The sequence below is a fragment of the Labrus bergylta genome, chromosome 1, assembly GCF_963930695.1.
Source record: "Labrus bergylta chromosome 1, fLabBer1.1, whole genome shotgun sequence".
In the NCBI taxonomy this organism is placed as follows: Eukaryota; Metazoa; Chordata; class Actinopteri; order Labriformes; family Labridae; genus Labrus; species Labrus bergylta.
In genome coordinates this window covers 2,010,685-2,033,052 of record NC_089195.1, presented here as the reverse complement: position 1 = coordinate 2,033,052, position 22,368 = coordinate 2,010,685, and the positions used below count along the sequence as shown (strand labels likewise).

The 22,368-nt window shown below is 37.9% G+C and overlaps 1 protein-coding gene across 1 annotated transcript; it reads left to right on the top strand.

Moving 5' to 3' along the window:
- Positions 1-17: 17 nt before the first annotated feature.
- On the top strand, positions 18-18,280 carry LOC109989799 (uncharacterized). The gene is made up of 14 exons (XM_020641673.3): positions 18-177; positions 509-639; positions 4,111-4,209; positions 4,313-5,101; positions 5,607-5,749; positions 6,756-6,865; positions 7,001-7,136; positions 11,604-11,666; positions 11,843-11,954; positions 13,835-13,933; positions 14,025-14,819; positions 16,412-16,554; positions 17,915-18,024; positions 18,142-18,280. Exons 2-14 carry the CDS (start codon positions 519-521, stop codon positions 18,278-18,280), a joined length of 2,859 nt encoding a protein of 952 aa, XP_020497329.2. The 5' UTR covers positions 18-177; positions 509-518.
- Positions 18,281-22,368: the final 4,088 nt, after the last annotated feature.

Genomic DNA, 22,368 nt, shown 5'->3' with positions numbered 1-22,368 from the left:
CTGACCAATTATTCCATTGGCCACACATTGCCGATCCTCTAGCATAAGAACATTGCTTTTGCAGGGTGAAGTAACAGGGAGCCAATCATTAGCCTGTATTTTACTTTCTGACTGCTGAAAACACCATTTCTTTAAATATCTGAATATTTGACTGTATGGTCAACTCTACAACCAGAGGTAAGTCTACTTTGTTTATATTTTACATTCATGAGATATACACATTGAAGTGCTAAACAGAGAAGGTCACATTTAAGGCAGTTGTGAACAAGTAAAGTATATATTTCATTTATTTTATTGTATATATCTTTTACTAGTTATATTAAGGCATGCAGATGTGTATCATTTGGTAAAGTAACTATAAAAGTCTTCAGCATAGGATCTTTCTGGAGGGATGGTAGAAGAGAAGAATAAATAAGGGGGAAGTTATCAACATTGGATCCATTCTCTAGAAACATTACAGTTAAATGGTAAACTGTCAGGAACTAATGCTACTGTGTTTTTTTGTAAGACTCCAGCTCATGAAGGATGCAAAGATGGCGGTTAAGTACCAAGCCTCTACTGTGACAAACTTTGAATGTGACAACAGCAAAATTGACTACAAGCAACCTTTTTTGGATGGCAGCAAGCTTCGTAATTCAGGTAAAGTTCATTTGTTAATAATATTAATATTAATAATAATATGTGTAAATAAAGACATCTCATATGCTATCATGTATAATGCTTGGGTTCCAGAGGGTTTTGTGAGTTCAGCTGTGCTTCTCACTTTTAATAAAGACGAATTTCATCTCGGTACACCAGCTATAAGCTATAAGAAACAGCAGTGCTCCTGCTAACAACTTTAATGGAATACGATACAAATCTGAAACACAGTTAAAAATATGTTGCAAAAGTTGCAATTGAAGAGCTGTGCACTTGTGCATGTGAAAATTACTTCCATTAAACTCCTCACAGAATGCATGTAAACAGAAAATACTGTGTGCGTATAGTGTGCGTTAATGTAAGGCATAAAGGCCATATTGTAATTAATCATGGAAAAGATTGTAACCTTATATTTGGGTGTAATTATTGACCTTTTAATTAAGACCACATCGAATTTAACTGCATAAAGTTTATTTTTTCTGCCGACTGGCATATTTTGGGGCATTTAAAAATGTGTCTTTCCACTACTTTAAAGTCTACACTGCTCCACCGATTAAAAGTCTGCCCAAATATTGTAGGCCAGCCACTCCAGAGACTTTCTGAATTAGCCTACAATACAAACATGTTAAGGCTGACTAACAGCATTATCTCCATGCACACTCTAAACAGTGAATGTGAACTATTACCATCAAACCTGAGATACAGGGTTCTGAATTTTAACAAGGTCAGACCAAAGCAGTCTTTTGTACACCAGTCAAACCTAAATATGAATATAGAGGTGAATTCCAAATCCAAAGTATGTTGTAGTGATGTGTCGGTCATGAACGATTCGTTCAAAACGAACGAATCATCTGGGTGAACGAACTGAACTGAATCACTGACTGAAAAGAGTCGTTCATTTCTCAACTTCAGTTGCACTCTCCTCTCTCCCGTCTCGTGTCTCTCTCTCCAGACCGCAAGAGTCACTCAAAGCCCGCCCTCCCTCTCCTTTCATGTCAGTGATACATACTGACTGAACCAACAGGACGGAGTCGGTCGGGAGCTCTGTGTGTCGCTAAAGCCCGCCCCTACTTCTCCCTCTCATGTGTGTGTGTGTGTGTGTGTGTGTGTGTGACTGAGGCTGGTGACTCGCAGTCTCGCTCGTTCACGTTCACTGAACGAACTGAGAGGAAGAGAATGACTCGGAGGCGGAGCTCCCGTTCAGTTCGTTCACTGAACGAACTGAACAGGAGCTCCGACGTGAATCACTGAACGAACTGAGAGGAAGAGCGCAGCTCTCGTTTAGTGAACGAACTGAACGAGAGCTCCGACGTGAATCACTGAACGAACTGAGAGTCCGCCTCCGAGTCACTCTCTTCCTCTCAGTCAGTGAGTGATTTGTGTACTGAACGTACTGAACAGAACGGTCGGGGAAAATAAACGTGATTGTTTTAGCAGCTTTCAGTTTGCAAACTGTAGCTTTATCCAACTAAATTCTCAGCTCATTGGTTTATTATTCACCACCGGCTGTTCTCAGTAAGATCGCGAGCAGAACTAAACGTTCGGCCGTGTTTCAGCTTATTAAATTCTGATTCACAGACAGAGCTGCAGAGAAGTACTGAACGATTCAGTGAACGAATCTTTTGAACGAATCACTTTACTGAACTGATTCTACTGATTCAGTACACTGAAAAGAACTGCTTTTCACATCACTAGTATGTTGAAGGCCTCTGATTATTTGTTTGCACATTTTACATCTTCACTTTATTTAATATGTTGCAAGTGCAGCTGCTTTCAACCTTTGTCTGACAAAGTTCCATCCATCCATCCATCCATCCACACATCCATCCAAACATCCATCCAAACATCCATCCATCCATCCAGCCATCCATCCAAACATCCATCCATCCTTCCACACATCCATCCATCCATCCATCCATCCACACATCATCCATCCATCCATCCATCCATCCATCCATCCTTCCAAACATCCATCCACACATCTATCCATCCATACATCCATCCATCCAGCCATCCATCCATCCATCCTTTCATCCATCTATCCATCCATCCATCCATCCATCTATCAATCCTTCGTCCATCCATCCACACATCCATCCATCCATCCATCCATCCTTCCATCCATCCATCCACACATCCATCCATCCATCCATCCATCCAAACATCCATCCAGCCATCCATCCATCCATCCATCCATCCATCCATCCTTCCAAGCATCCATCCTTCATCCATCCATCCATCCATCTATCAATCCTTAGTCCATCCATCCACACACACATTCATCGATCCATCCATCCATCCATCCTACCATCCATCCATCCACACATGCATCCAAACATCCATCCATCCATCCATCCATCAAAACATCCATCCAAACATCCATCCATCCAAACATCCATCCATCCATCCATCCAAACATCCATCCAAACATCCATCATCCATCCATCCATCCAAACATCCACACATCAATCCATCTACCCAAACATCCATCCACACATCCATCCAGCCATCCATCCAAACATCCATCCATCCTTCCAAACATCCATCCATCCATCCATCCTTCCAAACATCCATCCTTCCATCCATCCATCCATCCATCCATCCATCCATCCATCCATCTATCAATCCTTCATCCATCCATCCATCTATCAATCCTTCGTCCATCCATCCACACATCCATCCATCCATCCTTCCATCCATCCATCCATCCATCCATCCATCCATCCATCCAAACATCCATCCTTTCATCCATCCATCCATCCATCCATCCAAACATCCATCCATCCATCCATCCATCCATCCATCCTTCCAAACATCCATCCTTCATCCATCCATCCATCCATCTATCAATCCTTAGTCCATCCATCCACACACACATCCATCCATCCATCCATCCATCCATCAATCAATCCATTCACACATCTATCCAGCCATCCATCCATCCAGCCATCCAAACATCCATTCATCCATCCATCCAAACATCCATCCTTTCATCCATCCATCCATCCATCCATCCATCCATCCATCTATCAATCCTTCGTCCATCCATCCACACATCCATCCATCCATCCATCCATCCATCCTTCCATCCAACCATCCACACATCCATCCATCCATCCATCCATCCTTCCAAACATCCATCCACACATGCATCCATCCATCCATCCATTCACACATCCATCCAGCCACACACACATCCATCCATCCATCCATCCATCCTACCATCCATCCATCCATCCACACATGCATCCATCTACACATCCATCAGCTCAACCAGCTCATCTCGGGCCCAAGTAAAAAAATAAATAGACAGAGCCACATGTCCTTTAGTTGGTCAAAAGTAACACAAATAATGTGATTTATGTTGGTGAATTACATTGTTTCAGTATTGCAAATGAAGCACATAATATCCAGTTCCTCATCACACTTCCTGAATTTTAAGTTTTTGTTTCCACTCTTGGTGTCGTTCAGTTCATGCATTGAGAAACAACCCTATACGAGTTGCGACACTGTGCCTCGCCCTGCTGTGTGCTCTCCTGTTGGCTGGAATCATAGGTCAGAGTGTTCACTGTGAGTCACCCTGCTTTTTTTCTATCAGAAATGTGAAATGCTTTAAAGTTTCCTTGTGTTGTTGTAATATTGTTTATTTAATCCTTTTTTTTATCTTTGGCAGATCAAAAAGTAGAACAAGATCAACAGAACAAGCTAACAACCATGAGTAAAGCCAAAGAGGATCTACAGGACCAACTGAAGGTCGAGCAAAGACAGAAAAGGGATCTTGAGACCATTCGAAATGATTTGGAGATGACGAACAATTACTTCTTAAGAAGGAAAGACCAGCTGCAGACCAATAACAATTTACTGACTGAAGAAAAAAAACAACTTCAACTTAGTCAAAGTCAGTTACAGGCCAGTCATGATGGTTTAAAAAAAGAGGTGGAACAGCTAAAAGCCAGTATAGACCAGTTGCAGACTACCAAAAATGCCTTGTTTAAAGACAAAGACTTGTTACAAATGCAATTTGATCTCGTCCTCAAACGCAAAAATGAGCTACATGTGAGTTATGACTCGGTGACTAAAGAAAGGGACAATTTGCAGGATGTATTCCATAATGTAAGCAGAACAAAAGGTGAGCTTCGAACGAGCTACATGAAACTCATTGAAGAAGTAGAACATTTGCAAGAAAGACACAATTTCACTGCCTATGAAAAAGACGAGGCAGCGAGCAGTCACCAAAACCTGCTGGATGAAGTCCTCAAGCTGAAGGAAGAATGCGACACTCTTAAAATACAAGAAGATCTTTTGACACAAAAATTTGGGAAAGCGATGTCAAACTACACTGAGTTTGAATGTAATAATCAAACTAAAGAAAGAGAGAGATTGCAGAAAATGAATGAAGACCTGACCGAAGAAAGATCCCTGCTGCAAATTGGGGTGGACAGTCTGAACGCAACCCTTGACAGTAAGCAAAAAAAAATTTCAGGCACTGACTCACAGCACATTTCAAGCATGTTTCAAATGACTAAATGTTTCTATTGACCAGTTATTTATTGAATGTCTTTCTTTTTAAACAAATAGGACTGCACTTGCTTTACTCTAGATTGAGTACTCAGATAAACACTCAGAGGAAGAAGTTGTAAAGCCTCCCTACTATTCTGCTCTTTAGAACAAATATAAACCATTTGAAAGAAGACTTTCAACGTCATTGTAGGAAGAAAAGATCTGAAGTGAACTTAAACTTGATTTAGGATGATGTGAAAGAGTTATGTAAGTTAATGATCAGAACAGAAACAAACTAAGAACAGATACTGTAACTCTGATTTATCTGCAGTTACCATTATTATTATTATAATTAGGCACAGAGGATTAAGGATTAAGGATTAATCAAAATGTAGTCTTTACACATATTATAGATAGTTCTTATCACAGTTATATCAAGGGGTTTGGTAATTCTCCTCAATTTTCAGAAACGGCATGCAAAATGGGCTGGAGGAAATTTGAGTCCAGCTGCTTCTTCACTTCTGTTGTCAAGAAAACATGGACTCTAGCCAGAGAATACTGCCAAAACAAGGGAGCAGAACTGGCAATCATCACAAGCCAAGAAGAAATGGTTAGTTTTTATCTGTGCATTACCTTTATGTTTAAGTGTGCCAGCACAATCATTATGACAAAAGCCCAATCACTGTGCTTTTTGTGGGCATATTTGTTGAGCTTCACACATTTGTATTTTCATTATAACGGGATTAACCATGAATTCTACCTCTGCAGTTTACATCACCTCATCAGAACTGCAACCATACTGTTTCATTTCACTTCTCCCCAACTAAGACAAGATGTAGTGTGAACTCAAGCTAAGACAGCCTCAGCATGTCGTAATGCAAAATAAACCTAAAAGAAACATGGATTATATGGATTTGTATTAGAGGTCGATTGCTCTTTTGAAAGCTCATACACATCAAAGCTTTGGGAACTTTGGGTACGAATCAAAGCAGGCAGCAACCAGAAAGTGTGATCTGCATTATGAATTATCCAAAGCCATTCCCCCAAACCCAGGAACATGCCTCTACACTACTTTTCTACTTTTGCAGAATGAGTATGCTGAAGAAAACATTGAGAGGAAGATCATTTGCACACCATCTTACCAAAACAAAACAGAACTCCATAGAAACAATGTCATTTCCCATTATGGGCATGTTTTTACCTGACTTACTAGTGCATACGTCACGTTTTCACAACATTTGATTTATTAATCCCATTTGAAACACAACTATTATGTCAAACACAAATCCAAACTAGAAAGGAAAAAAACATGCTGCATGAACACAGAATCCGGCACCTCAGTGTAATGTGATCGCTTTAGCATGCATTCATGTTTTGCTTTAAAGCATATCCCCTGCAAAACAATCTCAAAAAATGTTTCAAGTCTGTGACATGATTGTTCTTGCCCCCTCTTTTTATTGAGTCTCTTACTTGTTTGACCACAGCAGCTCGTCTACCAGGCTGACACGGACAAATGGCTCAAATGTCAGCATCCACTTCCCCATTTCCTTTATGTGACCTGTTAAGACTTCATGTGTAAAGAACCTCTTTAAATTTCATGTCTTTTTTTCTATTAGAGATTCGTCAATGGTTTGTATGGAAGTAACCAAGAACTTTGGATTGGCCTGACCGATCAAGGAGTTGAGGGGAAGTGGGAATGGGTGGATGGCACACCAATGACTACAACGTAATAAAACACTCTCATATCTTGTATTTGCCAAAAAACACAACAAATAAACAAGAATTCGACATTCTTGACATCCTGCACCAAAGAATATAGCTATGCATATTTTCATTTTGCTTGTATCGCATTGTCCTGCAGGTTCTGGGGTAATGGTCAGCCTAATAGCCATAGCGGGAGGAACCAGGACTGTGTTGAATTCTGGCACCAAGCATCAGGAAAGGGTAAATGGAATGATGAGAACTGTAAGATAGTACAATATTTTATCTGTGAAATTTAATGTTAACGTTAGGAGAAATCATGTGATCGTTTGCACAGAATGAAACACAACATTCATAGAGTGGTGTGCAATGAGTAATGTACTATTGAGTTAGCAGATGGCCTGTGTGGAGCTGGCGTTGATACAGATGGATGTAGGTTGTTTAGAGCAAACTGCTTGGTTAATAGGGGACTGAGAGTCCAATTGAAGTGTGTGATTACTGTATGAATTAATCATATTTCTACATAACTAATAAAGGATGACATTTGTTTGTGCTTTACCCACATGTGGAGGATGGAGTTTCCACATGTTTTAAAGTTTAATCACCAGAATAAAGGCAGGGTTGGTCATTTTCTCCAGATACACTTTTTAAGATTTAGGTTGAAATTGTCTTTAGGTCCTGACAGAAATTAATAACTCATGTGCTCTGAAAAAGGAACGAAGATAATCTGTCATCTGTAGCAGTTTTAAGCCTGTAAAGACCTCGACCAATGTCTGCCACGAGGTACCAATTTAATGAACCAATCATGCTTCCCTGTCTCCCTGCCTGTTCTCTACCCCTTGTGTTCACCAGCCCAAACACAAAGTGTGTCACCGATGACGGAGTTTAAACTTTGAGTTTGTCGTGGGCCTTTGTCAGTTGTAAAAGTTTAGTGTTTACTTACCACTCAATGAGACATGAGACGACGTAGTTTCTACACAATGCAAGCAATAAGCTGAAGTCCTTCTCTGGAGCAACGGCGCTCGTGCATGTAAGTGAGGGGGCGTGGCTTTTGAGTGAGCACAGAGGGGAGGGGGTGTAGACGAAGCACTGAGGGATTGCTACTTTCAAAATCATGCTAGTTTCCAAAAATGACCAACCCTGCCTTTAATGCTTATGCAAAGAGTACTTTTGATGGAGCAGCTTAAACTCAGCTAGCAAACATGGTCAAATATATCTTTTGAATGATTTCTTCACATGTTTTTCTTTTTAATGTCCCTGTAGTGTTTGGCTAGTGCTTCTTGTGAGATCAGAAAGGGTGAACACACACAATGTAATGTTCTTTCCGGCTCTTTTTAAAGTTTAAAACAAATCTGTATGGGTTGGATTTAAAGATGCGGGGACAGGAAAAGGTCTTTCTTATAACAGACGTTGTTGTGTTGCATTATGGGAAGTGTAGTATTTATGTTTTCGGATCTTGACTAATACTAGGGACCATAATAAGGAATGATTACTCAGCCTCTGAAGCTGAAACATTTTCAGTTGATTTTGTCATCAGTCTATTTTAGGTTCCAATCTTCTGGGAAGAACAATCAAAATCAAAGCGGTAGCCAACTCATTTACATAAACTGTTTAATTTCTGGTGACTTTCCTCTCTTGCTGTACATTATACTTAATCTTAAAAATGTAACTCCATTCTCTTCTTCATAAACACCATTACATTAGGTGTAGTCTATATGTTGAATTTTTCTGTTTTAATCATTCAGTTATAAGGACCTCAATGATACGTCAATCATTTGAAAACTATTTACCGTTACCAAATATGTTGGGATATTTTAATGATGATTCATCAAAACAATAAAAACATTTTGCTCACAATCTTAGGATCTGTTTGAAATGTCTTCTTTGCTGTAATTCCTTAAATCTCTCTAATCTTTCGTGCATCCTACATGTTTTCTTGGCTCCATCATACTTGAGCTCCAGCTGCCCAGCTCTGAGACAGGCGGCAGGCACGGGCTTTATGCAGAGAGAATGATTCCATTTTTAACCTCCTGCCTGTCTGACAACAGTTTGACACAAAGTTGTTGAAGTGGTGTCTATGACCAGGGAAGAAATCTTGGTAAAATACATTTGCAAAATGAAATGCACAAATACATTTACTATTTTGATTAATGTTGTTAAGCGTAACTATTGGACTCTAAGTGATATGGATCCTATTTTTGTGTTCATCTTCTCTGGAAACAGCAAAGCAGAATTCATTGTTTCATTGTTTGACAGAAATAGTGGGAACACACGCACGCACACACACACCCTCTGTCACCCTGCTTTGTGTAGATGTTTCTGTCTGTCTCAATCTTTCTGCCCCACCCACTCAAACAGGCAGGCGGTGAACTCCCACTTTGGCCAGACTGCTGTGTAGGAGCATCACTGACACTTCTTGTAAAATATAACTTACATGAATATATGTCAACATTTTACACACATTACACCTATTGTTAGACCATCTAACATGTTTTCCCCACCTACTGTACAAGAAATCAGAATTACCAGGTTTTGTTTCATCAAATATTATTCAAAATTAATTTTATAATTTTTTCCAAACACTAATATATGTCCCTAGTCTGTCTACAAACCCCCCAATGATGAGAAAAGTCCATCCTCTCTGACTTTTGCCAGCTCCTCTTTTCAGATATTTTGGTAACACTTTATATTAAGGTGCTTGTAATAAGCATTAATAACAGGTAATAGGTCACTTATAAGTCACTTATAAGACCTTATTAGATTCTTATTAACACAAATAAGACTATATAAGTGTTAATATAGGAATAATTAACACTTTAATTATGTCTTGTAAGACACTTATAGACTCTTATTAGAAATGTATTAACACTTTATATACCATCATAAACATCAATAAGATTCTTATTAACATTAATAAGACTTCTTGAGTGTTAATTAAACTATAAGTTAATTTATAATTGGCTTGTAAGACATTAATTAACACAAAGAAACTTGAAAGTGACAAGTACTACTTTAGGAAGAGCTAAAAAAATAAATAAAAATAAGTAGCGTTCCCAAACGTGTTGATGTTGGGTTAATTTGTCTGAAATGACAATGAAAATGTGGCTCAGATGATTCTTTGTGCTCTATTATGTTAGGCAGTGGTTCCCCCTCCTGGTAAGATGTCCTTGCAGCTCTTCCTTGCCTCTCCCTTTTACATGAAATCCCTCACTGGGAGGAGCTACAACATGAGTGAGGGAAGCCAGGAGACACGAGTGAATTGAGAAAGACCAGAGTTGTTTTGTTTTGTTTCTGTCTATCCCAGTTTCCTTTCATTGGAGCAACACACCTCTGAGCCATCTGGTTATTATTATAGGACTCCTTGCTGAAAACACACCTGTACAGGAGCTCATCCGTTTTAGTAGCATGTAGCCTTTTACCCAGACAGAAGTTGATCTATGTTATCTTTGTCTTAGACTTACTACCAATAAGTAAGGTTTTTAGTTTGTGTACTGCAGTTCTGCATCAAGAGCGATCATAGTCTTAGGTTCTGCTTGCAAAGGATTGCTTTTTTTAATTAGTTACTAAAGATTTGCAACTTACCTCCTCCTGCGGTGTTTCTCTGGGTCTGCTTCTGCGGTCCTCCTCAACTTTTTCTCACACCTGTGGTAGAGATGATGGCTTCAATGAACTAGCAGAGGCTGGAGGTATAGAGGGAGGGGATGCAGCTCTCAAGAATATTTCTGCAAAAACTGTAAATCGTATTTCAAGTGTGTCTCAACAACTTATACTGATATTGCTTCATAAATATATCACACATTTTTTTTAGCATTGGTAAACATTTATTGGTTTTATTCAATGTCATTAACCACCATCAGGTTTAATAGGTATCATATGGCACAGACATTAAGAGTTATCCAAAAGCCAGACAGTTGATCAGCCATGTACGTTCCAGTCAGCGTGAACATCAGCAGCTCAGGATAAGTCTAGCTGCATTGTTGTTGTCAGGAAATCTGTTCAGTGTTTTAATTAATTTAATGGATGTGGTTTAAGGAAAATAAATCGCACGCATCAGAACAACTCAGAACATTTTAGAGGAATGCATTTAGTTTAGTAACAAGAGCATAATGTATTTTAAGGCTTTATTTATTGCAATGCTATCGAAAATAAAGTTTCAAGCCCAGTATCTATTTTGCTGTATCAGCCCATTTTTAAATGATGAAAATAGCATGTTCAGCATTTCTGTGTATTGTGAAATCAGTTCTTCCTTATATATTTTCATGGGTTCCCTTTTAAGAAATTGGCAAATAGTTTTCAAATATCTGATTACACAGAATATTTCTGCTTTATTTCCCTTGAGTTTAAATAATGGTCTTCATACCCTCATCACCTAAGAATACAGGGTTTTAAGTTTTATTCAAGTGCAAAACATGAGTTTAGCTTTTCTTGTATGATTTTACAAGAAAATAAGTAAGTTTAGGCAACAATACTACAAATATTGTTTGGCAATGAAAACCCAATAATCAATTGACGGGGTTGAAATCAGTTGACCCAGGTAATGTGGAGTTGATTACAACATATCCCTCCTCAAACAAATATTACTGACAAAATCAGTTTCAAGGGAGGCTCTCTCCCTCGCTCCGCCTGCTGACCACTCCTTAGTTCCTTTCCCCCCTGCAGAAGTATGTAACGTACATTCACAAGGATTTAAAGTAAGTGTAGCTTATAGTACAGTAGTAGTGCACTTCAAGTGGAAATAAAATGGATTTTACCTCCTGAGACAGCTTCAATCTCAGTTCCTTCACATTTCAAACCGTTTGACTGTGCTGTCATCTCTTCAAGCAGAGGTATTTTATTCTCTTTAATCATAAATTCATGCATTCAAGAACTGTAAAACAAAAGATCCTCTTTTAAAGGGTGAAGATAGCTTTGGGAAGTCATTGGAAAGGGATTGATTAACTAATATCATTACGGAAACTCTCTGCCGCTGTGTGAGAAGCTAATGATACTTTTTTTTTCAAAGCTCATGGAGGATGCTGACCACCACGCCTCTTCAGTGGCAAACTTGGTCAGTGACAACAGTGATAATGGCTACACAAAACTTATTGGAGATGGCAGAAAGCTTCAGTATTCAGGTAATAAAATGTAAATGTCATTCCAAAATAAAAGGTTTGCTTGTTGTAACATGATAAAACAATCATTTGGGAACTATCTGCTACCCTTAGATCCAAAGTGCTAAAGATCCAATGCAGTTTAACTGCCCTTATCAGAAGACTTCAGAATGAAAAAAAAAACATAACACCAGTGTGTAATATCTCAGGCAGTAATCTATTGGCAGTAATGGGGTATTACATTCAAATAATGCCTCATTCATAGAAGTATTTTACAATAAAACAAGTTATTTTTTTGATTCCTAAGAATGAGCCCTGAAACCTACAGAGGAAGCATGTTCTACAGAAGCCTGGAATGGACAAACAAAACACTGACACTGAAGAGAGCTTTTCGCTTTCAGCATATTTTTAGGGAGAGTTTTTGAGTGACGATCCGCCGCCAGCACCGAGGGGCCACGCGGCCTCGGGGATCTCAACCGGTAATGATCCTTCCGCAGGTTCACCTACTGGAAACCTTGTTACGACTTGATATTTCATCTTAAGAGTCAGATGTTTCCGTCATGAATTAGTGGATACCAAAACAAAGCTTGAAGAAGAATGAATATTGAGCTTGCACTCATCAGTTGAGAATTAGAAGGGAGAGCAGGTCATCGTGTCAAACTTTTTTACACTTTAATTTCTCTCGCTCAGAAAATCACAGTCACCTGTTTTCCATTCAAGATTTAGTACATTCTTTGCCACAAGTGTATAATCTTATGATCTTCACCTCTCATTTTTAAATGCTTAAGTACCTCATCACGTCATAACACTACGCAGGGACATTCATTCAACTGTCAGAAAGATGATTACAAACATAGTGTCACATGTCTGATTACTATTTTCCCTGTATCTGGCCTCTAAGGTTAATGCTGCAAATCCCTGATCAAAGGTAGGGCTGGACAAATAATCGAAAATGAATCGAAAACCGACATTCAGAAACTCTAACCGACGTAACTTGCCCGTGTCGATTAATTGGATTATTTTCAGGACAGAGTCATGTGACGACATGTCCAATCCGCAACATGGAAGCAACGTCCGTCATTTGGACACATTTTGTCTTTAGGGAAGACGACACCAAACAAAAAGAAGTCAAATGTAAACACTATGGAAAAACTGTTTGCAAGAAATGGAAATTATTTATTTTCTTTTTTTTATAGAAGTTGACTTCTACTTTAAAATGAAAATGTGTCATTTTCATTTCAAGCGATGCTTTGATCTCAGTTCCAAATATTAAATAAATCACCACAAAATCATCATCAGAAATCCACATTTCATTAGAAAACATATCCCAGCTTTAATAGTTGAGCACGTTCACAGTAGAGACCTCGTCAGTGAACTATGAGGGCAGAAAACAAATAATCGTTCATCAATCGTTATTGAGGTAAAAGTTCAATTAATCATCATATTGATTTGAGGTCATATCGGGTTAGGGTTAGGGTTAGGAGTCAAAGGAGTTTTTGTTTTTGCATTAATATGTTCAATTACATCTGCTATATAAAGAAGCGTCTACATACAACTCTATAAATTGTGATGATATTTTAACTCCATCATGTGACCCAAGTTAAAAATGATCTAGCAACTATTTGAAGAAGATTTACATTTCTTCTGGTTGGTCAAAACTTAGAAATACTACTACTATGTGATTGACGTTGGTAATACTGAATTGTATTACGATCTCTAAAATAATGACAAATAAAAATGGATGTTCACTCTTGTATAAATCTAAAATTACTTTTGATATGTCAGCTCTTTTTGCTGGAAAGCTTTTGTCTCAATATTTTATTGCAAATGAAGCACATAATGTCCAGTTCCTCATCACACTTCTTGAATTTTAAGTTTCTGTTTCCACTCTTGGTGTCGTTCAGTCCATGCATTGAGAAACAACCCTATCCGAGTTGCGACACTGTGCCTCGCCCTGCTGTGTGCTCTCCTACTGGCTGGACTCATAGGTCAGAGTGTTCACCGTGAGTCACCCTCCTTGTTTTTCTATGTGAATTGTGAAATGTTTTAAAAGTTTCTTAAGCATTGATTTAATATATTATTTATCTTTGGCAGATCAAAAAGTAGAAAAAGATCAACAGAACAAACTGACCACCATGAGTAAAGCCAAAGAGAATCTACAGGAGAAACTCACGACAGTGCAAAAACAGAAAAGGGATATAGAGGCCAATCGACATGAATTGATGATAAGGAACACTGACGAAGAAGTAAAGTCAAACAAGCTGCGATTCAGTAACAATTTACTGACTGAAGAAACAAACCAACTTCGACTTAGTCAAAGTCAGTTAGAGGCAAGTCATGATGGTTTAAGCCGAGAGGCAGAAGCGTTAAGTGCCAGTAAAGAGCAGCTGCAGACTATCAACAATGCCCTGTCTAAAAACAAAGACTTGTTACAGAAACAATATGATGTCCTGCTCAAACTCAAAAACGAGCTACGTGACAGTTATGACTCTGTGACTAAAGAAAGGGACAATCTGCAAAATAAAATCAATAATGTGAGCAGATCAAGAGGTGAGCTGCAGTCCAGTTACAACAACCTGTTGAAGGACGTCCAACATTTGCAAGAAAGATACAACTTCACTTCCAAAGAAAAAGACAAGATAGCAAGCAGTCTCCAATTCCTGACAGAAGACAAAGCCATTCTGCAGAACACTGCTGCCATATTTAAGAAATCAGTAAGTGAGTTGGAAAAAGGCTACGGCACACATGAGAAGGAGCAACGGGATTTTGAAACCACGTGTGAAATTGAAATACAAGAGAGACGAAGAATGCAGGAGAGAAACAACAATCTGACTGCTGAAAGAGACCAGCTGCGGGGGGAAGTCGAGAGACTGAATGCTACCTTCGTAGGTAGGCAGAAAATACTCCGAATCTGACCAAAGGCAAACAAGAAGCATGTGAATTCATCTCTTATCAGAAGCAGTGTGCTCTCTAGTCAGAAAGCACTTTTACTTAGATTACAAACCTTGTAACTCATCTTTACCGATCATTTTTTATTTGTCTAGAGCACCTATTCCCAACAAATTTGATCTCAAGACACTTTACAAAAAGAGCATGTGTAGACTTTTTTTTACATCACAGCAGAGAGATAGCAGGCTGTTACCATTGTTTGACCAATCATCGTGCAGTATATAACAAACCCACCTTAAAATGGGTTATAACTTTTTTATTCCAATTTATATAATACATTTAGAGACACGAGAGGCAAAGCAAGGCAGGTTTATTTGGCCTGCACACTGCAAGACCAAAGGCAATTCAAAGAACTCCACAGTGGGCAGCTGTGGCTCAGTTGATAGAGTTGTTACCTCTCAATCAGAAGGTCAAGGGTTCAATCCCCAGCTGGGCAACATGTCTGATGTTTCCTTGGGCAAGACACTTAACCCTGAATTGCTCCCACTACTTCAGTGGTGGTGTATGAATGTGATTGGTTACTTCTGATGGATGATACTACACAGCAACCACTACCATCAGTGTGTGAATGGGTGGGTGTGACATGTGGTGTGAAAGTGTAAAAAGAGTCCAGTCTATTTACCAACACCAAAAGCATTTGAAACATTTCATAAAATATTATTTTGTTTGTCCATTTAAGAAATACAAAATATCTGCAGAATGCATACACCATTTACACAAACTAGACATATGTGCATGATCAAATGTGCAAGAACATGTATACGGGAGCATCAATAGAAATGTGTACACACGTACATATGAACACTATATTAAACTGTTCTTAGAAAGGGAACTGAGGTGAGGTAAAAACAGATTTAGATTACTTTTTAAATAAATAGTCACTGATTAAACATTTATTGATTACAAATAAAAAGAGGCAGTGTTTCTACTTTTAAAAAAATGTGCAAGTAGAACGAAGCAAAGCAGGCAAATTGTCTCTAATGACAGACATGGTGTTGTACTCAAACAGAAACGTTTGAGCCCTGATTTAAGAGAACAAGTTGAAAGTGATTTTCCCAACCTCTTACTTTATCAACTAATCAGAACAAAAACAATTTGACCAGAGCAAAGAAGTTTCTTGTTCTACTAGCAGCAAGGCAAACCAAACTTCATATAGTGTACAGTATATTTTCACCACACATTCAATGAGCCCCATCCACACACTTTAGTTATGAACCTTCCAAAACCCAAATCCATGTTTCTCAACGATGAAGGGTGACAGGTCCAATTCCCTAATACTGACTTAATGATACTTGCCAAGAACCAAGTCTGAAACATATTCAAATCCTGACAATTTAACAAAAGTATTTTTTTCAATCAATTATTTTTAACACGATTGGAATATAAATCCTGCCTGCATATTATCCCACATGCTATTTAGTAAAGCGTCTCAAGATAACAATTATGAATTGATGCTATTCAAAAATAATGATTGATTGATTGATTTATGGGACATGTTTTTCATTGATCAATAATTCCCCTTCGATTTCCAGGAAAGAAATGTAACAATGGCTGGAGGAAATACGAGAACAGCTGCTACTTCACTTCTGTTGTGAAGAAATCCTGGAATCTGGCCAGACAACACTGCCAAAGCATGGGAGCAGATCTGACTGTCATCAAAAGTCAAGAGAAAATGGTTTGTTTGTCTGCATTTCATTTTATCTGTATGTATGTGCACTTGTAAGTGGTCAAGGATTGTTGACTTATTTAACTATTTTCTAGTCTTCTAGTCTCCTAAAGGCTGCTTTCACACATGTCACATTCACACACTGATGACAGATGTTGATTTGTTAGTGTCCATCAGTATTAACTTATCCCATTCATACATATTCACACACCATTAGCCATGCCACTCAAGAAAATTTCATGGTTCAGTGTCTTTCCCAAGGACACGTGTGGATGTAGGAGCTGGGTATCGATCCCCGAAATTCCATTTGTGAGATAACCCACTGAGCTACATCACCCTATTCATTTTTATAAACGCATATTAGTTAGTTTAAGCTTAGCAAGTTGGTATTTTTATATAAATGATGTAGAAAAAAGTGCATATTATTAAAAGGAATCCTTTTTGGTTATATCCCACTCTCCTCAGCTCCACAGGTCTTGGTTTAGGTCTTCTTCCTCCATAAGGATGTTTTGGACAAAATGTTTTCAAAGCTATAATGAGAGTAAAGAAGGCTATTAAGCTCTACTGGAGATAGACTCAGAATAACTATAGAAAAAATCAATGGCTAGAAGTAGCTAAGCCAACTAATGGCTACTTCTGAAAATAGTGTAACCAAAATAAATATGGTCATTAAGCCAAGTATGTAAAAAAGTATCAAACTAAATAAATATAATGGATGAATTTGTATCTGAGGCCCATATGTTCTAAGACATCAGAGCTGCTACTCCACATATTCTAACTCATTCTTATCACCTCTAACCATTAATATTTCTGTGGGAGTTTTTCACGTTTTTCACGTTGGATGCTTATAGTACTTAATCCTAGGTGCTGTATACTGTGCAAAGTGGATCCCATTACCCTATAGCTTGTGTGAAATATTCTAGTTGTTTGCTAGAATAAAAAATAACAACGACACCTTTGTACAATCCAAAATCAATATGGAGATGTTTTCTCCTCAGGTGCGATTTGAACTTAATTGCGCTCTTTATGGAACATCAAGCTGCAGTATAAATCCCATTAAGATGCCCTAAGAGCAGCAAAGACTGCTGCTTTGGCTACTTGGCAGCAGTGAAATAAGAAACAGTTTATACACACCAAACTCAGAGTCTTTGTCAACCCCACAAATTTAAGTCCACTGTTCACGGTTTAAGCTCTTTTTCTGTCTACAAAAATCTGAGAGGATCCAAATACATTTTACACTTTGTTCACCAGGTAGTTGTTTATTTGATCTGTACTCTTTTCATACATTACACATTTCAATAAGCCTAATTGATTACTGTGTGTATCTGTAATTGTATTGTAACTGTATTGTTTGTCTTTTTCCTTGTAGAATTTCACCAATAGCTTGTATGAAAGTGACAAAGAAGTTTGGTTTGGTCTGACTGATGAAGGAGTTGAGGGGCAGTGGAAATGGGTCGATGGAACTCCAATGACCACAGCGTAATAAAACACTGATCTCTTATTTTCCAAAATTAAAAGCTTTTTGACATCACTGACCCATGATAAACCAACGTGTAGTCTCACTTTAGAGCTTTGGATTTTTTCTTTGTCCGGCAGGTTCTGGGGTAAAGGTCAGCCTAACAGCCATAATGGGAAGAACCAGGACTGTGTTGAGTTCTGGCACCGTGCGTCAGGAGTGGGGGAATGGAATGATGAGGACTGTAATATAAATCAATATTTCATTTGTGAAAAATAATGTTATTGTACAGAGAGGCCTAGAGTGACTAGCCTTGGTCTACTCCGCCTGCATGGTACTAATGATCATCTTGTTTGATTGTAAATGACATTTCCAGATTAAGTCAAACTCATTTTGTTATTGAGAATAATTGATTTACAGACCAGTTCATTGTTTTTCAAAAATTAGTTTGTGTTGAGCTTCTTATGGAGTAGCTTGATGGTGCTTTGCTTGCTCTAGGACGCGGGTCCTTGACCATAAGTCCCAAGTTGAAAATGGTCATGTAGAAAAAAGGCTGCTTATGTACCAATTAAAATTTTAATCAATTATTTTGCTCATTTTATAGCCTTTTTAAAACATGTTTCTCCTTATAAAACATTTCTAATGTTAACGTATTTAAGATGATCTCTTACATCGTCCTCAGTAATGACACTATTGTTTCCAGAGAGAGAGAGAGAGAGAGAGAGAGAGAGAGAGAGAGAGAGAGATTCTTTAAGGAGGGGCATCATATCAGAAAAGTCTGAAGAAGTCACTAAAAACATTTGGAAGGTTGACATTGTGTATTCCTTCAATTTTTAAATGGTTTCTTGTCACCATATCTGACTTCCAGGTGTAAAGAGGACACAGATTTAATTCAGATCACCACAGCTGTATATATTTTCAACCTTATCTTAGAGAATAGTTTTGACATCCTATCTCAGTCAACAGATGACTTGATTGTTGACGATCTAATTATGGCATTTTGCATTTTGACAGTTAAGACTGGAGATTGGCCAGATGTAGAGGAAGTATTTTGAGTTTAACTAGTGAATCATTCTTGGCTGTTTGAGGTTTCATTTATGTTTTAATCAAGATCAAATATAGATGATGCACCTTAAGACAAAACATAGTAAACCATTGTTTTTTTTTAGTAGTGACATTAAAAGATGAACATGCTTTGCAAAAAATCCTTAATGATCCATTTCTTAAGACAGGGGTGTAGGAGAGTAATCTGTCCATTAATAACTTAAAGGAACAATGTGTAACATTTTACAAATGAATATATCAGAAATGAAGTATATCCTGTGTAAATCTCTCACTGAGTCATGACTGTCGACCATTTGTGAGAAGTGCGAGTCTCAACAGCCGTGTTGTTGTCGGAGCCAATTCGTTTCTTTTTGATAAAAGCTGTTTTAATAGCTATAAAGAAAGATGACATACTCACTGTTTATTTGATGTCATGCAAGTGTTTTTAGATCACAGTCAATCTGTGTCAGTTTATATGCAGTATGAAGCTACAAGCTAACTAAAGTGTGCTAAGATTAGCCTGCTTACACAACAATGCAGGCCACAGGCAATCATAGCTCAAGCCAAGGTCAATTTTGTCCAACGCTTGCGCTAAACTTCTCATGTGATTGCATGTCACTAGAGGATGGGGCAGCTGTGGCTCAGTTGGTAGAGTCATCACCCTTTAACCAAAAGATCAAGGGTTCAATCCCAATGTCCTTGGGCAAGACACTTAACCCTGCATTGCTCCCGCTGCTTCAGTGGTGGTCTATGACTGGATTAGTGTTGTACTTGATGTACGTCGCTTTGGATAAAAGCATCTGCTAAGTGAATTGAATTGAATTGAATTGGAGGAGAGCAGAGGCTTTTTCACCAAACAGCAGTTTGTTTTGGTTTCATGCTGCTGCTGAAGATTGACATCTACTGGATCAAATAGTCTCACGTTCTTCCTTTAAAGGATTTATATGTGATTTTTTGATCCAGCAGATGTCGCCCTTGAGCACCAGCATGAAACCAAAACAACTCGCGGTGTATTGTTGTTTTAGCATGCTAATGCTAGCGATCTTTATTATGCTCGTATCTTCACACTGCATGTAAATTTACCTGAAATGAGCGTGATCTAGAAACACTGTTAAGCAGTGAGTACAGTATGTTATTCTTCTTTTCTCTAGTCCCTCAATTAAACAACTTTTATACTTGAGGGGAGGAGCCGGCCGGCCATCCGGGCGATGTAAACAAACTGAAGATAGGACTTTGAAACTCTGAAAACATCACAGACAGTGGGACTCAGGTGTTACACCCATTGTAGACAGTCATGACTCACAGAGTTATTTTCAGAGGATATACTTGATTTCGATTATATTTAAGGGAACACTTTATAATAACCATCATCTATAAAGGGTAAATAAGGGTAAAGAGATAGTAAATTAACCATGAGTTAATAGTTATTTTCTGTTAACAAACAATGAAATGAGTTAATAATGTTTGCTAATGATTTGTAATGCTATAATTTATGTTAACAGTTTATTGATGCACACATTATAACATTTCATACACTTTATAAGTGTTTGTTAATGATGACCAAATGATTTATAAACCTTTAAGAGATGGTTTATAAAACATCTATAAACATTACAGAGATACATGGACCAGATATTTGTTCATGGTTTGTAAATATTTTATAAAGCATCTATTAACATTATTTGGATGGTTATTATAAAGTTGGAACTGAAGATTATGATCCCTTATTGATACTTTGTAAAGCATCTATAAATATTTTTTAGATAGTTAATTCATATTTTATCAATTATTAATAATTGGTTTATAAACCATCTACATTAATTATCTGGATGGTTATTGTAAAGTTGGAACTGATGTTTATAAAACGTTAACAATTGCTTTATACATGGTTCATAAACAATATGTGAATGACTACTATAAAGTTGCAACTAATGCATGTAATATTTATAATAATGAAATATTAAGTGGTTTATAAAACATCAAGTAAAACACATTTATAAAGAGAAAGTCATAGGACTAAAAATTAACACAACTCAGAAATGACAACTTTATTTTAATGCAACCGCTTTTTCCCCAATTCTTGCAACAGCAAAGTTGACAAACAGCATATGGGGCCAGTGAGACACAAACAATCAATAAATTGGCAAAGTCAGATACATGGTTGAATATCAATGAAGAAAATTTCCACACCTGAATGAAAGTTTGAACCTATATATTAGATATGGTTCATACATACATAGATAAACAGGTATGACAGATATGAAAAATAACAAACTAAAATGATAAAGTGCTCATGAAAAGAAAACCCTTTTTGTCCCTTGAGTTCAGTTTTCAACGGTTGGGGCCCTTATGAATTTGTGTCAGTGTTTGTCGTACCACACGATGAGCAAGGAAGGCAAAATCCTTCTAAAGTAAAAGTCCCAGTCGTGATCCGGCTCACCACCCAGCCAACAGGACTGGGAATCTGTGCAATCTGGAAACACTGGAACCTGTGAATATCTGGATCTGAGGACAATCTGGAATCCGTAGTCCTCTGTGGAATGGAGGACCAAAACCTGACCTATAAATAAGGCCAGACCATTTCTCTCAATAATCATTCTGTAATCAAATCAACAGGCTACTATGAAAATAAAAAGAGTTTAATATTTCAGTAAACCCATAAGGCAAATCAAAATATTAGTTTAATTGTTCAACAATGCTTACATTTCTTCTCAGATATCAAAACTGTAAATACGTTAATAGACAAACTTTAATAAAAATAAATGTCTAATTCAAGTTTCACAGAATATAATATAGCGGCGAGACAGCTGCTGCTGACAGGCCGGTCTTGTGTTTAGGCTGCTGGGGCAGCTGCCCTGAGCTTAATGTGGGCGCCCACATTGAGCTCCGCCCCGAATTGACTTCACTAGGAGTTTTGTTAATGGCTTTTTATCTAATTCCCCCTGTTAGATTTGCTCTAGGGTTACTCTGCTTCAGCATTTGACATGGGACAACTCTTGTCTCGGTCTGAGTAGGCTAATTAGGGCAGCAAGTTTGGTCCAGCGATTGCTGTGAAGGAATTCTCCATTGGCTATAGTGTGGGGGGGGAAGTAGGCTACAGTTAATTAAATAGCCTACAGTTCAGGTTTTTTTTCCCATTGTTGGAAAAAAAATTATATATGTTAGACTAGGAGCATAAATTTTAGGGTTAAAAACTAAATAGCCATTGTGGGGCTTTAATAATTGGAGAGCCCTGGTTGATTGAATTCCTTTACTAATGGTAAACCCCGCCCCTGCTTTCCCATGGTGCCATAAACTTAGATTAAAAGTGCATAGTGAAATCT